The 16,820-nt window shown below is 41.1% G+C and overlaps 1 protein-coding gene across 2 annotated transcripts in view; it reads right to left on the bottom strand.

Annotated features, from left to right (window-relative positions):
* EPG5 (ectopic P-granules autophagy protein 5 homolog) overlaps window positions 1–16,820 on the bottom strand; it is a 64,597-nt gene that overhangs the window by 33,909 nt on the left and 13,868 nt on the right. Inside the window, exons 8-20 of one of the 2 annotated variants that reach the window (XM_030467337.1) lie at window positions 16,613–16,727; window positions 15,831–15,981; window positions 14,770–14,925; window positions 14,247–14,404; window positions 10,115–10,269; window positions 9,441–9,581; window positions 9,068–9,232; window positions 7,794–7,916; window positions 6,086–6,345; window positions 4,464–4,604; window positions 2,797–2,941; window positions 1,737–1,934; window positions 428–538 (exon numbers count right to left, since the gene is read on the bottom strand). In XM_030467337.1, the coding sequence (XP_030323197.1) occupies window positions 428–538; window positions 1,737–1,934; window positions 2,797–2,941; window positions 4,464–4,604; window positions 6,086–6,345; window positions 7,794–7,916; window positions 9,068–9,232; window positions 9,441–9,581; window positions 10,115–10,269; window positions 14,247–14,404; window positions 14,770–14,925; window positions 15,831–15,981; window positions 16,613–16,727 (2,019 nt within the window). The remainder of the gene's footprint in view (window positions 1–427; window positions 539–1,736; window positions 1,935–2,796; window positions 2,942–4,463; window positions 4,605–6,085; window positions 6,346–7,793; window positions 7,917–9,067; window positions 9,233–9,440; window positions 9,582–10,114; window positions 10,270–14,246; window positions 14,405–14,769; window positions 14,926–15,830; window positions 15,982–16,612; window positions 16,728–16,820) is intronic. The other variant, XM_030467338.1, reaches the window with a different exon arrangement.

The following is a 16,820-nucleotide window of genomic DNA, read 5'->3' as shown; positions in this document are numbered from 1 at the left end:
TTTTTTTCCTTGTTTAAATAAGAATTGCTTCAGCAGAGGAAAAGCAACTGATATTCAAAGTATTTATCAAACTGATCTAAGGGAATATTCAGGCTTTACGTATTTTCTTTCATTAAATATACTGAGAACAACTGAAGATTAAAAACAAATCTTTATTAATAAATCCAATTACAAGTTGGATGCACAGACAACCTTCCCCTGTGCAAAATGTCCACATTCCCTTTAGCAAAATTAAGTCCACAGCATTCTCACAGGCTAAATTATGATTTTGTCACAAGAAAACTCAAACACAGGGATAAAAAGAAAGAGGAAACAATATTAAAATCTGCAAAAAAAAAACTGCAAAAAAAAAAACCCAAAAAAACCCAAACCCTCAACACTTATGTATTGCTTATCCCAGGGTTATTCATGCAAAAATACCACTCACCTGAGAGGAATTGGCATTGCCCTCAACAAAGGAAGGTGTCACATTGCCTGCCATGATCCAGCTAAGAAGTGAAGACAGCAGACCTTTGTCACAATGATAGCCCAGAGCATTCTGCATGGAAACAGAAAACATTTGAAGTTTTTCTGTAAGCAGCATAACAAGATGATTCACAAGCTACAGGTATGTTACTCTGCCCTTCACCCAGGTCCCTTTCTGCTTCATGACAGGAAGCTGAACATGAGCCAGCAGTGTGGCCAGGTGGCCAAGAAGGCCAATGGCATCCTGGGCTGGCTCAGGAAGAGCGTGGCCAGCAGGTCCAGGGAAGGGATTCTGCCCCTGTGCTCAGCCCTGGGGAGGCCACAGCTTGAGTCCTGTGTCCAGTTCTGGGCCCCTCAGCCCCTCAGGAAGGAGCTTGAGGTGCTGGAGCAGGTCCAAAGGAGGGCAACCATGCTGGTGAAGGGACTCGAGCACAGACCCTATGAGGAGAGGCTGAGGGAGCTGGGGGTGTTGAGGCTGGAGAAGAGGAGGCTCAGGGGAGACCTCATCACTCTCTACAACTCCCTGAAAGGAGGTTGGAGCTGGGGGGGGTTGGGCTCTTTTCCCAGGCAACTCTCAGCAAGACAAGAGGGCACAAAGGGTCTCAAGTTGTGCCAGGGGAGGTTTAGGTTGGAGATGAGAAAGAATTTCTTTCTGGAGAGGGTGATCAGACCTTGGAATGGGCTGCCCAGGGAAGTAGTGGATTCTCCATGTCTGGAGATCTTTCAAAAGAGCCTGGATGTGGCACTGAGTGCCATGGGCTGGGAACCGGAACGGGGGGAGTGGATCAAGGGTTGGACTTGATGATCTCTGAGGTCCCTTCCAACCCAGCCCATTCTATGATTCTATGATTCCCTAAATTAGCTGAACCCAGACACCACTGTCTGCTTGTACTTTATTTCTTTTCCAGTGGAAATATTAAGAGTGACAGCACCTGTTTTTTTCAGGAGAGGATGATCTACTTTTGTTCTAACCTCACTATCAAGCATTTGACATGCAAAGAGCACTGACTAGAACACTGAGAGCTCCTGAATGAGACCTGTGTTCCAAAGAGTTTAACTCTTATTACTATTAAAGTATAAGATATTTCACTCATCTTGACCTACTTTACAAATCAGATCTAAAACAAATCAGATAACATAACCCCATTATCATTAACCATCACGACTGCTGTAACATTTCAGGAAAACACGTGTGCACTGAAATTAGAAGGAGCCACATACAGAACAAGCCATTTACACCACAGCCACACCATTACACCATACCCATTTACCTTGTGCTGCTGGTAAAGCAGCTTTTGGACACAGTCCTCTTGACTGTACTGGAAAGCAGCTTTACACAAGTCATCCAGCAAGGTGAGTGTTGCCTGGTCCCTGTGCCACAGCTGCTGGCTGGTGAGGACCTGAACCCAGAACTCCAGTACTCCAGCTGGTCCCACTCCATTTGGCTGGTCACTAAGAAAAATGTGAGTCTGCCAAATTAAAGTGTAAAATTATTCAAGAGATTGAAGCTCCAATGGAAGGAGAAGAATCTGATGAACTGTTTAACTTGCATGAGGCTCAGGACCTACCCTTAAAACAAATAATTTACAATGATTCCCCATGCTAAGCTAAAAATATCTTTGTCAATGCCCACTTCCAAGAGATTGTGGGGCCTGGAGAGCTGAGTATCCTGTGCAAGCAGCAAAAACAGATGCAAAAGCTTTAAGTAGGACCCCTATGACCTGCAGCAGAAATGGCACTCATTTCAGAAGTGCAGCCTGCTCCTCCTGCAAAGGATTTCCCGGAGCTTTTATGTTTCCCTTTACCCCTCTCTGGTATTGGTGGGCCTTGATTCTTGGCTTCTCTTCAGAAAAAAGTACTAGTTTTCTAACACAGGCACATTTTTTTCATAACAGAGCCATAAATCAATGGTCAAAAGTTTTCCAACATGTATCTGCTGCATTCCTCAACTAACATAAGCAAGAAAGTAGCTCTGCATCTTACATTCCCTTTTTAGGCAGTTTTGACCTAGTATTAGAAAACACTGTTTTCCAAGGTGTCTGGAATGCATATATTGCTGTTATAACCAGTACCACATCTACTGCCAGATTTAAGATTTAGGAAAGTGAATTTATTTCAGGAAATCAAAACAAATACCTGATACCTCATGGCTACATAGCTACCAGATTCAGTATCTTTTTTAACTTTAAACAATAAAAGTCAGTCAAAAAAAGCCTACCTATTTTTTGTTGTAGTTTTGGGGTTCTTGGTTTTGTTTTTAAAAGAACAAGCTCTCTAAACCCTCTTTTAGAAAAAAAAAAAAAAAGAAAAAGAAAAAGAAAAAAATCTTACCTGTATCATACTACTGAGAAGCTTAACATTTTCTCCATAGTTAACTCCTGTCAAGTGCTGTGTTACTTTTTGGGTAACCTGCTGGGTCATGCCTTGAGGAACTCCACTATCCAGTTGAAGGAACAGTTGGACATATGACAGAAACCTAGGGATGTTAAATTAAATTAATTCCAAAATTTATCCTACAGCACAATACATAGAAAAGCTACTTCTAGAAAATTAAAAAACAGCTCAACAGCATTACCGACACCTATATACAAGGATTTTGATTCACAACCATGCTTGAAGGTTTTATTGTTCCATTTTAACCTTATCATAGACACAGCACAAGCAATTCAGAGCAGATTAACTCAAGACAGCTCATCAGGACTGAATACAGCTCTTGATCCACACTAGAGAGAGAACCAGGTGGCCCAAGCCAAAAGCACCCAAGGACTGTTTCACCAGGAAATACATAGAACCATAGAATGGGCTGGGTTGGAAGGGAGCTCAGAGCTCATCAAGTCCAACCCTTGATCCACTCCCCCCGTTCCGGTTCCCAGCCCATGGCACTCAGTGCCACATCCAGGCTCTTTGGAAAGATCTCCAGACATGGAGAATCCACTACTTCCCTGGGCAGCCCATTCCAAGGGCTGATCACCCTCTCCAGAAAGAAATTCTTTCTCACCTCCAACCTAAACCTCCCCTGGCACAACTTGAGACCCTTTGTGCCCTCTTGTCTTGCTGAGAGTTGCCTGGGAAAAGAGCCCAACCCCCCCCTGGCTCCAACCTCCTTTCAGGGAGTTGCAGAGAGTGATGAGGTCTCCCCTGAGCCTCCTTTTCTCCAGCCTCAACACCCCCGGCTCCCTCAGCCTCTCTTCATAGGGTCTGTGCTCGAGTCCCTTCACCAGCCTAGTTGCCTCCTTCGGACCTGCTCCAGCACCTCAATCTCCTTCCTGAACTTCCTGAGGGGCCCAGAACTGGACACAGGACTCAAGCTGTGGCCTCACCAGGGCTGAGCACAGGGGCAGAATCCCTTCCCTGGACCTGCTGGCCACGCTCTTCCTGAGCCAGCCCAGGATGCCATTGGCCTTCTTGGCCACCTGGCCACACTGCTGGCTCATGTTCAGCTTCCTGGCAATCCAGACTCCCAGGTCCCTTTCTGCCACTCTGTCCCCAGCCTGGAGCTCCCCATGGGGTTGTTGTGGCCAAAGTGCAGGACCCGGCACTTGGCCGTGTTGAACCTCATCCCATTAGAATCAGCCCAACTCTCCAGTCTGTCCAGGTCCCTCTGCAGTGCCCTCCTGCCTTCCAGATGATCCACACTTCCCCCCAGCTTACACTCCCAGTATTCACCACAGTTAAATAACATTGCCTACTTATCCTTCTCGCTCATCTCAACACAACAGCTACTTGTCAACACAGCTCTCTGAAGACTATTTCAGTGCTAGAGTACCAGTTATTAGTGCTGACTGTACCTGTGAGGTCAGTAGGAGACTGCTAGAACTACTTCAACCACAGGCAATGTCAAAAAGTAAGTCAGCAAATGAACCAGATCTACTTCCTCATCATCTATGTCACATTCTCACCAGATGCAAAACCCAGAACCAATCCAGGCAAACTTATCAGTTAAGATTAACTTTCATTGCTTATTATCTACAAACATATTAAGAACATGTAATGCTTACTGTTCGTTCTTCAGGAGATAGTACTGGCAAGAGTAAAATAAGGGTAAAATTTTATTCAGCACGTGGACTACTGTTCTCAGGTATCTTGACTGGACAAGCACACCCAAAAGAGGGATCCCTTCAGCACAGAACTTCACAATGCTGTCAAAAATAAAAAAAAACAAACAAACACACATTTGACTATCAGCAGAAAGGGAGATAGGGGGTGAAAAGAGATGAAAAGACACTCGTATCTTTACACTTCACCTTTGAAATCCTAAACAGCTAAATCTACAGAGCTTTTTCTTCAGCTGGAGAAGTCATTCAACTGCTGACAGATTTAGTATTTCCTGCACTTCGAGGGAGACTTGTGTCCTGGCTTCCAAATATAACTGGAGATGGGGATCTTTATTGAGTTTCAAACATCTTAAAGCTCAGGATCCTTATCTAACCTCACTACCTACCTCCCTCTTGTGGCAAATGAAGAGCCTACAGAGGAAGTTTCATAATGCCTGACATCTCCTCAGGATGGATGATGCTCTGGACATCTTTCTTCCCTACATACTGATGGAATGCAGAGAATTTCCTTACAGTAGGTACTTAAACAGTGTCAGCTAAGATGAATGCTCCTCTTACTGTCCAAAAAACTTACCAGTGGAAACTTATTTGGTACCTCATTCAACATGGTGCTGCTAAATGAGGAAGGTCACACTTAGGAAAAGATAGAATGTTTAATTTTCATGATCCCAGATGTTTTGTATTAAGTCACCAGCAGTGCTTTTTGTTTATATAGAAGACATATCAAATGGTTCTCTGAAAGGGCAGAGTGTCTGGGAGAAAACCAGCACCACTCAAAAGTAAAGAGTTCCTTGTTTTTCATTCCATGCTTGAAGTCACATAAAAACTTTCAAGAAGCAAGTATGTATCTACAACAGAACCTTAGAAGAAAGCCAAGACAATTTCTCTTTAAAGAGTAAAGCAGTATTATATGCATAAAACTAGTTACTTAAAAATTTTAATATGAGAAAGATTAAAACTAAAGAAATACCAGATTCAGGGAAAACACATCTGCAAGAGACTGATTAATCTGTCTCTGGCTCTATACTTCAATCAAATAGTGCACTTGATTATGTGCAAAAAACCTTACCTACAAGCCAGATGAAAGCATTGAAAAAGACTGCTGGAACACAGCCAAGACTAGAAGGATCAGTATCAAGATTAAAAAGCTCTTTATCATTACTTCTATAAGTAGTTTGGTTTTTTTTTCGCTCTGCTATTTTCTGAATGAACTGCTGCAGCCCTGCTAAAAAAAATAACCTGCAGAACAACCTTTCACAGTGTGGTTAAAAACTGTTGCTGCCCATAGCAATCATGCTAATCCCTCAGTGTGAATACTACTTATAATGACTATTTTGACTCTTAACATGAAGAAGGCAAAAAACACTCTTCAGAAAACACACAAAATAGCACACTGTGAGGAAACTACAGTCCCTGAAGAACTGTTCAGACCCTTGCACAAGAATTCCTTTGTTATTCCAAAAATGGTTAAAGAGGGTAACAGCCCTCAGTTCATCACCAGGTAGAATGCTCAGCCAGCAAAGCCATCCCACTCAACCAAAGTAAACACAAAAAAACTCTCTTACTTGTGACCCAATGTGGTCATTGCCAGAGCCAGGTAACAGCCCAGAGGGATTCCTGCCTTCACAGCCTTCAGGAGGGGGTGAAGTGTCACAGACTCAGTCACGTCCAGGATGCTGTCAGGCACAGGGACTGCAAGCCAGCCATGCTGCATGCCACAGTCATTCCTGTGCAGCTTCAACCTCAAAATCAGACCCCAAGCCCACTGATTAAAGGAGGTTTCTGGTGTTTCTCCATACCTAACAATGCTGGCTAAGTAGGAGACCTGGAATAAAGCAACAGAAACAAAAATGAGAGCATGGCCACAGCACCCATGGCATTAGGCTTGGACTTGGGTCAGCTTGGGTGAGTTTCCTCTTCTATCACAAACCCATAATAAGACCAGAGCAACAGTAGTTATGTCAGACATACCACATAGCACCACCAGTTCAGTGTATCTGAATCAAATAACTTATTTCCACTCCCCGCATCTCCATTTTGGCCAAGGCCACCAACTTAAATTGTTTGCCTGAAGTCTTCTAAACTAGACTTGGATTTAATTTTATTTTTATTACTTACAAAAAACACGTACCACACACAAGCATGAGTAATGTCTAAGACTACTAGCAGAGGGAAAACAAAAATTTATATACAGAAATATATGCCAAGAAAGTACCCAAAACATGTCAGCCTAGAAAGAGTTCTATAACATGGACAAGCAGAGTCTGTCATGTTCCTTCTCATGTAGTACAGATCAGAAGGAATTAAAACTCTCTGGGCAAAGATACTGTACATGCTTTGACAGACCAGTGTCAACTGCAGAGGTGGGAGTCAATGCAGATATTTCACCCCATCCAAGAGGGGGTAAAAAAACCTAAGTGTTATTTTCACTCAAGTTCCAGTTACAAGCTCAAGGAAGTGGCAACCAAGCAGAAATAGGCTTACAAAGTGAACTCATCTAACTGACACAAGACAACAGCTTACATGGAACTACTGCAAAGAAGCAAGTCAGAAAAGAGCAGACACAAAAAGGAACTTTCAAAGTGTGGGAAGAACAGACTGGAGGAAGAAGCACAGGGGAGAAAAGAAAGCACTGTACACAAAACACTAAGTTAAAGCATAGCTCAGTGCCAAGAGCTCTGAATAAATAAATAAAAGCATCTTGGACTGATTAGCAGTTTTTAACCTTGATCTTCCTATCCTTCCATTCCCCTTCTGTAACTTGGAGCCATACCTTTCTTGGTCACCAGTGTGCTGTAAAATCAACATAATAAATATTTGTGGGGTGTTCAGCTAGACAGCATTGGCCACTACTGAAAAGTTCCTAAAGAGATTAAAACCTGAGTCTTCAAGTAAGACTAAGAGCTGGAGACACAGGAAGGTTGTCTCTTTTCTTCACCAATAATTGTAAGCAGTCTTTCATTAAGCAAGGACTGTCCAACTCTGCATGAGTAAAGGCTGCTTAGGAGGAACAGTTGGTGAGTATCCAACTACGGGCTGGATATTAACAAAACTACAAGGGGCTCAAATTTAAAATGCATATTTTTCATATAGATGCTTAGCATAAGTCTAATGCTATTTTCAAATAGTTCTTTGACTTCAAAAAACCTGAGGGCTCATGTATTATCATGTTCTAGAAGTATCAAAGAGAGCACGGATTTGAAAAGAAGAAAATAAGGTCTTGGTCTGTAGTTTTTCCTATCACCATCAAGAAGCTATTCCCTTTAATTATACCTGTTTTATGCTTTCAGAAAGCAGACCAGCATATGGTTTCTGGGAGAGATATTTCTGATAAGCTTCCAGGACCATCAGTGCAACTTCAGAGTGGACAGCAGGATCCAGATGAAGAGCACCCTGCTAAAAAAAGAATGGAATCACAAAATTTTGCCTCATTCAAAAGATCTCTACAACTGCAGCACTCAGTTGCACTACATGAAAATAAATCTTAATTAGAACAGCCAGGAAGAGACTGCAAGTAATACCTAGGCAAATATCTGGGGCAGTAAGAAAAACTTCAGCACAGCATTGAAGAATCATGAGCTCACAAACGCAACATAAAGCTCAGCAAGTAGAGTATTTCCAGAAAAAAGTTACCATAATCACGTCCATTTTGTGAACTTACAACAATCAATCTAAAGAGCCAAAGCTGGCATTTTAAATTACATATACAGACACTGGAAATGTTGCCTTTAAAAATGGGGGCGGTTTGTATCAAAATAGTAATTCCTCAGATCAGTTGGCCACATTAAGGAACTGTTTTTCACCATGTCAAAGCACAGAGTTATGACACTGTTGCTGTATAGCAAAGACCTCACAGTTAACTTCCCCACCACTGCTTTCTGTTCATGTGTCATCAAGGAACAGGGAGAACAGGTACAGCAATCTTCAGGTACAAACATGAGCACAGCAAAGGGAAGAGTTCAGTATGACCAAACACACTCATTACAACGCTGAAATGGACCCCTGAACACTAGCAACAAGACTTTGCCCCCAAATTATTTTTGTTTCTCTCTGAAAAAGCACTCACCCTTGATTGGACCCTGAACTGGTAAAGCTCCTGGAGTAACTCATTCTATGGAGTATTTTTCAGTTGTTTAAGCAATGCTCAATGCTTTGAAATCTCTTAATTTCAATCATTAGTTTTCTTGCATTGTGAAAAAACACACCTGGACACCATCCTGAAAACTTGTCACACTAGCTTCACGCACACTTCTTGGAGGATTGTTCTATTTCTGCACCCACAGATACCTTAATCAATTGACTCACAGAAATTGTCCTGCCAGCTGTTTCCTCTTCTTTAGCGAGAGGAAACTCCTGCTTAAATATCTCTTTTAATCTCAGTTGAAGCACTACAAGAAAGCAACACAAGCAAATCCTCAGGCAGAATACTACAAAAGGAAAGTGATGTTCCCATCCTATGCCATTAAACGTACAGACATCACATAAAAGCTTGCAATTAGCTGACAAAAAAACTGATCAAGTTCAGGCATCCTCTTTTTAATACATACATGCTCACCGACTCCCCAGTTCAGACCTTCCAAGATAACACAGGCTAGTTTATTTTCCACTGTTGTTAGACTGTAATTTAATAACCAGTCACGAATCACTGCTATCTCAGATGAAGAAGGCTTCCACAGGTACATTGGCAGCTCTTTAAACAGATATAAGGAAACCTTTGGGGACAAAAAACCAAAAAGACCCATCAGTATTTGGTATGGAACAATCATAGGCATTGTGCCCCATTATTTAATGAGTGATACGATAAAAACACATGGACATGTCTTTAATATGAACTATTCATACCATTATCTTACAGCACAGTCTGGTATGACCTCTAGTTTTAGCTGGCTGCCTCCTGAAATGAGGGATGTCAGCACTTACCATACCAACTTTCTCGATGGTCTCTCTAATTCGATCCAGAAGAACAGAAATGATCTGTGTATGGATGCTGGCAATGGATCCCAAAAGCTCTCGACCTACTTTTGAAAATGTCTCTCTTGTGGAAAGACTAACATAAGATACCTGAGAAGGTGAGCAGAGAGGAGAAGTTACTGGTTATGTCTGACATTAACTGACACTACAATGAAACACCTTTTGGAAAATACAGAACCAAACTGCTGTTGGTGACACTGGCCCAATAATGTCAATACTAAAACTAAAACTGATTGCCCTAAAAGATAAGGAAATGATAATTTCAGAGTGTCAAAAACGATCCAAAATCACACACAAGAACAACAGCAAACACACACACAAAAAAAAACCAATACAACAGAAAATTTCAGAGCTACAAGTTAGACATGCACAGGAAATATAAAGCAAAAAGCCATGTGGTTTTGATCATTTGTTTCATTCTGGCTTGGTGTACAGAAAAGCTTTTCTTTCAAAAAAAGACCAACCCATATGCTTTAGGATATTTTAATTCAGTATTAAGACTATAAACTTCATTAGTTCACTTTCTTAGTTCCACAGCAGAACAAACTACAGAAGCCAGGAATGTCTCAACCTTCCACTGGTAAAACAAAAAGCACATTCATCCTTTTCCTCAATATACTCACCTCATATATCTCCAGAACAATGATTTTGATAAAATCCTCATCAACATCAGCACGTTTGATCTGTGCCATCTGAGCAAATGTGGTGAGAAGACAAATTTCTTCTGAGCAGTTCATTGATTTGAGATACTTTTCAAAATTTTCAAGGTGCTCCGGGTCTAGGAAAAAAAAAAGGCACACAGAAGAAACATGTCATAGGATGTTAAACATCACCAATTATATATTTATCCACTCCCACTGAAGTAATTAGTGACAAAGGAATTACCTCACTGGAGGCTTAGTATCATCTCTTCAGAAACAGATGGTACCAGCTCCTTTAAAATAAGGTACCCACACGATTCAGCAAACATGCTAGTAACTCATAACAAAAGCTAACACTGCTTACAGTCAATTTTTACAAGTATTTTATCTATGCAATGATGATCATCCACAGGTAGCAACTGCTTGGATCCTTTGGGGTTTTTTTAAATTACCATTATTGTTTTGGCTTTCATTACATATTGGAGCAATTAATTCCAGAGAGTAAGTCCAAACCATACAAAAGCATTCTAGCCTAAATCAGCACACAGTCATGAGGTAAGAGAACAGCAGAGGTTTTGATCAAGCTGAGATTGCTCATTCTACACACCACAATCTCAAGCAGCAATTAAACTGGGGAGATCATCCTAGGCCAATTACAAACAGAAATATTTCATGCATCTAGCCCGGGGCCTAGGTTATGTCCAAGAGTTACAGCAAAAGTCTGAGGAAATTATTGAACCCAGTTGTTTGGAAAATATCTCTGAAGAGAACTGAAGTTGAACAGAAGGGCTAAGAGATGTTTTCACTTGAATTCAAGACAGGCTTCCTCTTCAAAACCCAGTAGCAAAATGTTGTTGAATGCAAATAAACATTTTATTCTTCAAGTTGGAAGTATAAGTACAAAGAAACCTGTGTGTGACTTTAAAATATTTTTTATTCCTCCAAATATATTATGATTGTGAAGCAAAACAATCATTGAAAGTTTAATTTGAGCTATAAAATGGTCTGGAGAGTGGTCAGTTTTCTCAGTTTACAGCAATCATATCACAGCATTTGATATACTAAAAAAGCACTAACTGTGGCTCTCAGCTGTTCCATCTGCACAGGCACGTGCTCAGCAGGCTTGTGATTAAACACTTCCACTTAGGTTATGTTCTATTTTAAGGGCTTTCAAGAATTTTGCAACTGTACTTCAATCTGAGAAGGTCCAACATGTACAGCCAAAACATAAACAGCAAGCTAGAGGACTGTGCCATTTAGGTAAGGAGTTTTCTCTGCTCTGTTGAATACAATCTGATGGTTCTGGTGGATGCAGCAGGCAGACAGCAGGTGGCTCATCCATTCACCCCCCTTTCCTAAAGCTTTCATCCCTGCAGCAGCAGCAGCTGCAGAGCACTGTAGTTTTTGTTGTTGCAATATGGGGTTAAGGTAGTGAATTAGGACAAAAAAAAAAATAAAAAAAATTTAAAATTTAAAAAAAAAGACAGCATAACATTGCTAGATATAAAGGCACAGCAAAGTGAGCTGCAGCAGGGGGTAGGAGACACAAGTAACAAATTCTATTTCATCAATTATCATATTATCACCATGAGGTGTGTATCCATGTTTCATTATGTCCTGGTTTGGGCCAGGATAAAGGTGATTTTCTGTCTTGTACTTTTGCTCTTAGCTAAGTCTCTTGTAAGTAGTTGCACTTGATGAAATTAACAGCAAGTTTCTCAGTCAGCGGGTGCTTCTAGGACTGATAACAACAGACTTAGCTAAAAGCAAAAGTACAAGACAGAAAATCACCTTTATCCTGGCCCAAACCAGGACACATTAGGGATAGAACAGCTGAGGGACAGATGAGTCTGAAGAGAGATAGGAGACTAAAAGATGATTTGGTAAAGAGTAAAGACCATAAAAGAAAGTACAAGGGCTGATGCCAGCTGCTGAGTACCTGTGCACCAGACCTTCTCTGCTGCCAGTCACAGTGCTGCAAAGCTCTCAGCCCCCTGCTTCAGCTGCACCATCCTCTTCTCCATACCTGGGGCAGCCTGTGGGCAAACCCCACACCAGCCTCAAACCCACACCAAGACATATCCTGGGAGTTGGGACAATGAAAGAGGGAAAGAGGCTCCACCTGAATCCTTTTGTCTCCCAGTGGGGCAGTGACATTTACACCACACGTTGCTAGTTCAGCCAGTACTCTCCCTCCTTCACACATCTGACCACATCACAGCCCAAGTTAAGAGAGACCCTGAAGCTCAGTGGCTCCTCAAATCTTGGTAGTGGCAGTAAAGGAACTAAAAATGTTGCTCAGCAGGTTCTCATTGCCAACTGCAATAGAAGCAAAGGCAAAACTGCCAATCCTGTATTTACATTAGTTACAGAGAACACATTTGTACTCACATTGGTATCCAATATCAAGAAGAAAATGTGTTCCATAGTAAATTTATTAACACTTGGTCCAAATGAAGAACACCTCAATCAACTGGACTTCCCATATCTCTATGTGGTGACAGTATCTGGTAGCTCCAGCTGGTCCAGAAGCCATCCTAGGAAGTGTAGCTCTATCACTGCACTCCACTTTATCATGCTATTGTTACCTACACCTTAAAAGCAATTACACTCCCATCTCTGCACGTGGAAATCTAAATCTTCCACCAATTATCAAGGCTTGCTACCACATGTAGGTTAGATTTGCTACTATTACCATTTCTCAATATTAATTTGGGAAGGGAAATCAATATAAAAGGTTCTCTCCCAAGAGTATGTTAGTGCCACACTCTTCAATGGTATGAATTACTGGAAATTAAGCCAGCAGTATATTTGTGTCAGTCAAAATAAGATTAGATGGATTTCACCAAAAGAACTGTTGATATTCCCTGTCTAGACATTTGTGAAAAACAGCATTGTGCTGAGATTACACACCGAGGAGAATGAAGAGAATAAAAGTATCCTGCATCAGCATACCAGGGACTTTAAAATATAAAAGTTATCTAGAAGCAAAACAAAGCCTCAACAAAACAAAAGAACCAGTGCTTGCTATGGGCAGAGCTGCAACCCACCACATCTTATTGCACTCTTTCTTGGAGATGCAACAAGAATTTCTTGCAAAAACAAAAATCACAAAAGTCCTCCTAAAAAAGAGTGACTGTTACTGTAGCTGGCAAGTGCTAATCAGATCAGCACTTCACAAAAGCATACACAGCTACAATCTGCATAAATTGCCTTGAAGAGCTGAGCTTGCACAGTCAAGACCCCAAGTAACCTCTCATTCTCAGTTTTCCTCTTTTTCCATCAGAAGGCTTGCTCGATGTGGTGACAGCTAGCTGAGCTTTCAGATAGCTGAAAACTAAAACCACCAGAGGGAGATATGCTCTCCTTAAAGACAGCAGACCAGTTACTGCTTTGTTTACCTGGCTCCCTGCCATTCAAATCCTGAAATATTTTCCACGAAGGCAGCAGCAGAAAGAAGTAAGCATTCCAGCTGGCCTCGAAGCAACTCTGCTATAGCTGAAGCTACCATAATGACTGTGGAAATCAACATAACGCAGAGTCATGGGGAAATAGGAATAGTATCTAGCATAGAGGATGAGAAAAGCATCAAAAAAAGGCTTGAGGTAAGGGAAACATCTCTAGTTGGGGAAGATAAGCGTATCTCCCATTCAGTAATGTAATGCAGCCAAAGCTGACACGTTTATGGAGGCATGGAGGGAATACAGGACAGGGGTACTTATACAAATACCAACATCTTAGCAGTCAACAACAGCAACAGCTCAGAAGAAGAACTTAAATGATACAGAATTCTTTATTTCAGTATTTAAACCTTGCTCTCTAAATACTATCATAGCTCAAGTTGGGACTTGATATCAGAGTACCCAAAAAGTACCTAACTGCATGGCACTTCTGCAGCTCTCCAAAGCAGCCAGTAGCAGCAGAAAAAAAAAAAACCCTGAAAGGACTACAGCTACAACAATTCCTTTTAAATGTAATAGTTTGGTTAAACAAGTACTAAAAGCCTATGAACTGCCCAAAACATTTCTGAGGCCTCTGGGCATTTAACAATGAAACCTGCAAGGCATGAAACTTCTTGTTGATGCAGCAGTACCTGAGCAGATCAGAATCCTACCTTTGAGTCTCTGCTTGAAGTCAGCAGGTTGCAGATTAGAGCAGAGCTTTTCCAGATGCTCATTCTCTGCACAATGCATGACAAAGAAGAGCCTCCAAAGCATGTTGCTGGATAAGGTTCCATAAGGCATCTCAGACATGAACAACCAGACTCCCAACCTGTTGAAATTGAGAAGGCAGACAGAAACAGTTTCCACCCTGATAAATTCCAGCATTTGAAATGGAGACATCCAAAACTCTGCCATACCACAAAATTAAGAATAGGAGAATATGTCATAGCATCTCAGATTCCAACTTAACTGAGGAAGCTACCAGAGGAAGTTCCTCTGGAACTGAGGAAGTTCTGAACTGAGGAAGTTCCCAGAGCTTGTCAGATGCTCAAACTCAAGGCATAACTCCATAACCCATCCTAATACTACTAATACGTTGAAAAATCCTGCATATTGCAGCCTTGCATAAATATATTTAAAACTATTGCAACTCCCCCCTCCAAGATGAAGCCAGTATCACACTGGACAGCCTACCTTTTGGCCTTCAAAACATGTAGAACAGTTCTAAAGAATAGCTCATCAAACTCCAGTTGCAATTTTTCCACGGAGTAGGGATGTGCTACTGATCCATATTGTTTATTGCTGCTAACGTACTGAGCCCAGTGGTCACTCACATGACAAAGTGTCATCCTACACAGCATAACAAACAAGTTGAAGAGGGATCATTAAGTATGTCATCACCATGAAAAAAAAACCACAAACCAGTCACTAGAGACATGCTCAACCCTTTGTCCTCTGGTTTCCAGGGATTTCCATATAAATAGCATTTCCCTCCCATCATCAGACAGGGTTTGTCTAAAATTCCTGTGTTATCCTTCCTCAGCTTTGCAATCAACCAGTGCATGACGTTCTGTGACACGAAATTAAGTTTGTGTATGAACCTTGGAGCCCTTGGGTAGTGCTATGTTATGAAGGGACAATACATACAAAGGGGTCATAGAGAAATAATTAGACTGAGAAAGTTTCTGCTCTAAAAACACGAAGACATTTGAGGGTTTTTTCTCATGTAACTATCCCCTCAAACACACACAGAAGCCATTTAAAGTGAGTGCTAGAGATTTAAAAATAAAGAGCAACTTTGTAGTTTTGATTACATTTGCTTACTGAAAAAATGTGACAATTTTCAAGGAGCAAATTAAAAACCACTAGAACAATTCCTGATAACAGAAAGAAAACTGTTCCACTAGTTATAAATAGGAGCAGTTCAAGAAACTATTGGATTTCAGTGGATTTCCAAGACATCCCTGATGAAGCCAGGCTGGCATTCCACAGGTCACTCAGCTCCTTTGTACCCACAGCATTTAGATTCTGCAACTCTCCACAGACTGAATAATCTGAAACTGACCACCTCTCAGAGCAAAACCTACCCAAGAACCAACCTTGGAACTAACAATTGGAATTTTTTGTTTGGTTGCTGGTGTTGGGGTTTTTTGTTTGCTTGGTAGTGAGTTTGGGTTTTCTTTTACAGCTCTGAGCTTTTAGACTAGACTGTCAGGGGAAGATTTAATCCCATCACACAGAAGAGACTCTCTTACTTGATGAGCTGACCAATTCTCTTCACAAACTGCCTGTACCGTGCTCTGTTGAAGGTTTCTAACCCCACAGACAGAAGTTCCACCAGGGAGTTTGCAAAAGCAAAAATCTTCATCATTTCCTGGGGAGTCGTTTTTTCAGGAAAATAAGCACCTAAAACCAGAGAGACCAAAAAGGTGTCAAAAATAAGTGTGAATTCTGGATTTTAAGTAACTTAACAGGCACTTTAAGCAGCAGTTCACCATATAAAGGACAAAGAGCTCATTGTTTGCCAGCTATATAGTGGGCTGAAATGTATGCTTTTTAAATGAAACTAACAATAAATGTGTTAAATATGAAAGCATAAATCATTTATGCGTGCTGTAAGACCTCTTGCAAGCAGGTATCTTTGCTTATTAATCCAGAGATTTAATGTAATGAAGAATTCACAGTAAATACACAAAATAATAAAAATACACAAAAAATAAAAGACACAGCAAAATTATGGCTCTTGCCTCTTGCAAGGGGGAAAAATTAAGTCCTGAAATCACATCTCTGGGTATAGCTACTGAGTAAATCAAAACTAAGCGGAAGAACTCCAACATTCTGCATGCCAGTATAGCAGTTTTTAAATTTCCCATACCCATGGCACACACCTCCACCTCATCTATTCAGTCAGTGAGCTCTTGCAGAGCTTCATTACTCCACTCAGACTCTCACACTGCAGTAGCATTCATGACAGTGTTAGTCAATAAGGCAATAAGCACAAGAAAAATTAAGAACAACACTTTAGCAGCTGATTTACCTCCAGGCTTAAACCCAAGGAACTGCTGAAAGAGTTCATGAAATGGAAACTGTGACAGCAGAGCAATCAAGTCGTCTTCCAAAAGCAGAACCCAGCTTGTTTCAGGATCCTCATCCTATAGATGAATATAAAAAGTCCCTTTTAGTAGCTCTCCAACAAAGCACACAGTGAAAGGGTTTAACTCTTGTACTAATTAGTTTGATTTTTA

The sequence above is a fragment of the Calypte anna genome, chromosome Z (genome assembly GCF_003957555.1).
Source record: "Calypte anna isolate BGI_N300 chromosome Z, bCalAnn1_v1.p, whole genome shotgun sequence".
Classification (NCBI taxonomy): Eukaryota; Metazoa; Chordata; class Aves; order Apodiformes; family Trochilidae; genus Calypte; species Calypte anna.
The sequence above is the reverse complement of the archived record's forward strand: the minus strand, read 5'-3'. Positions and strand labels throughout refer to the sequence as shown.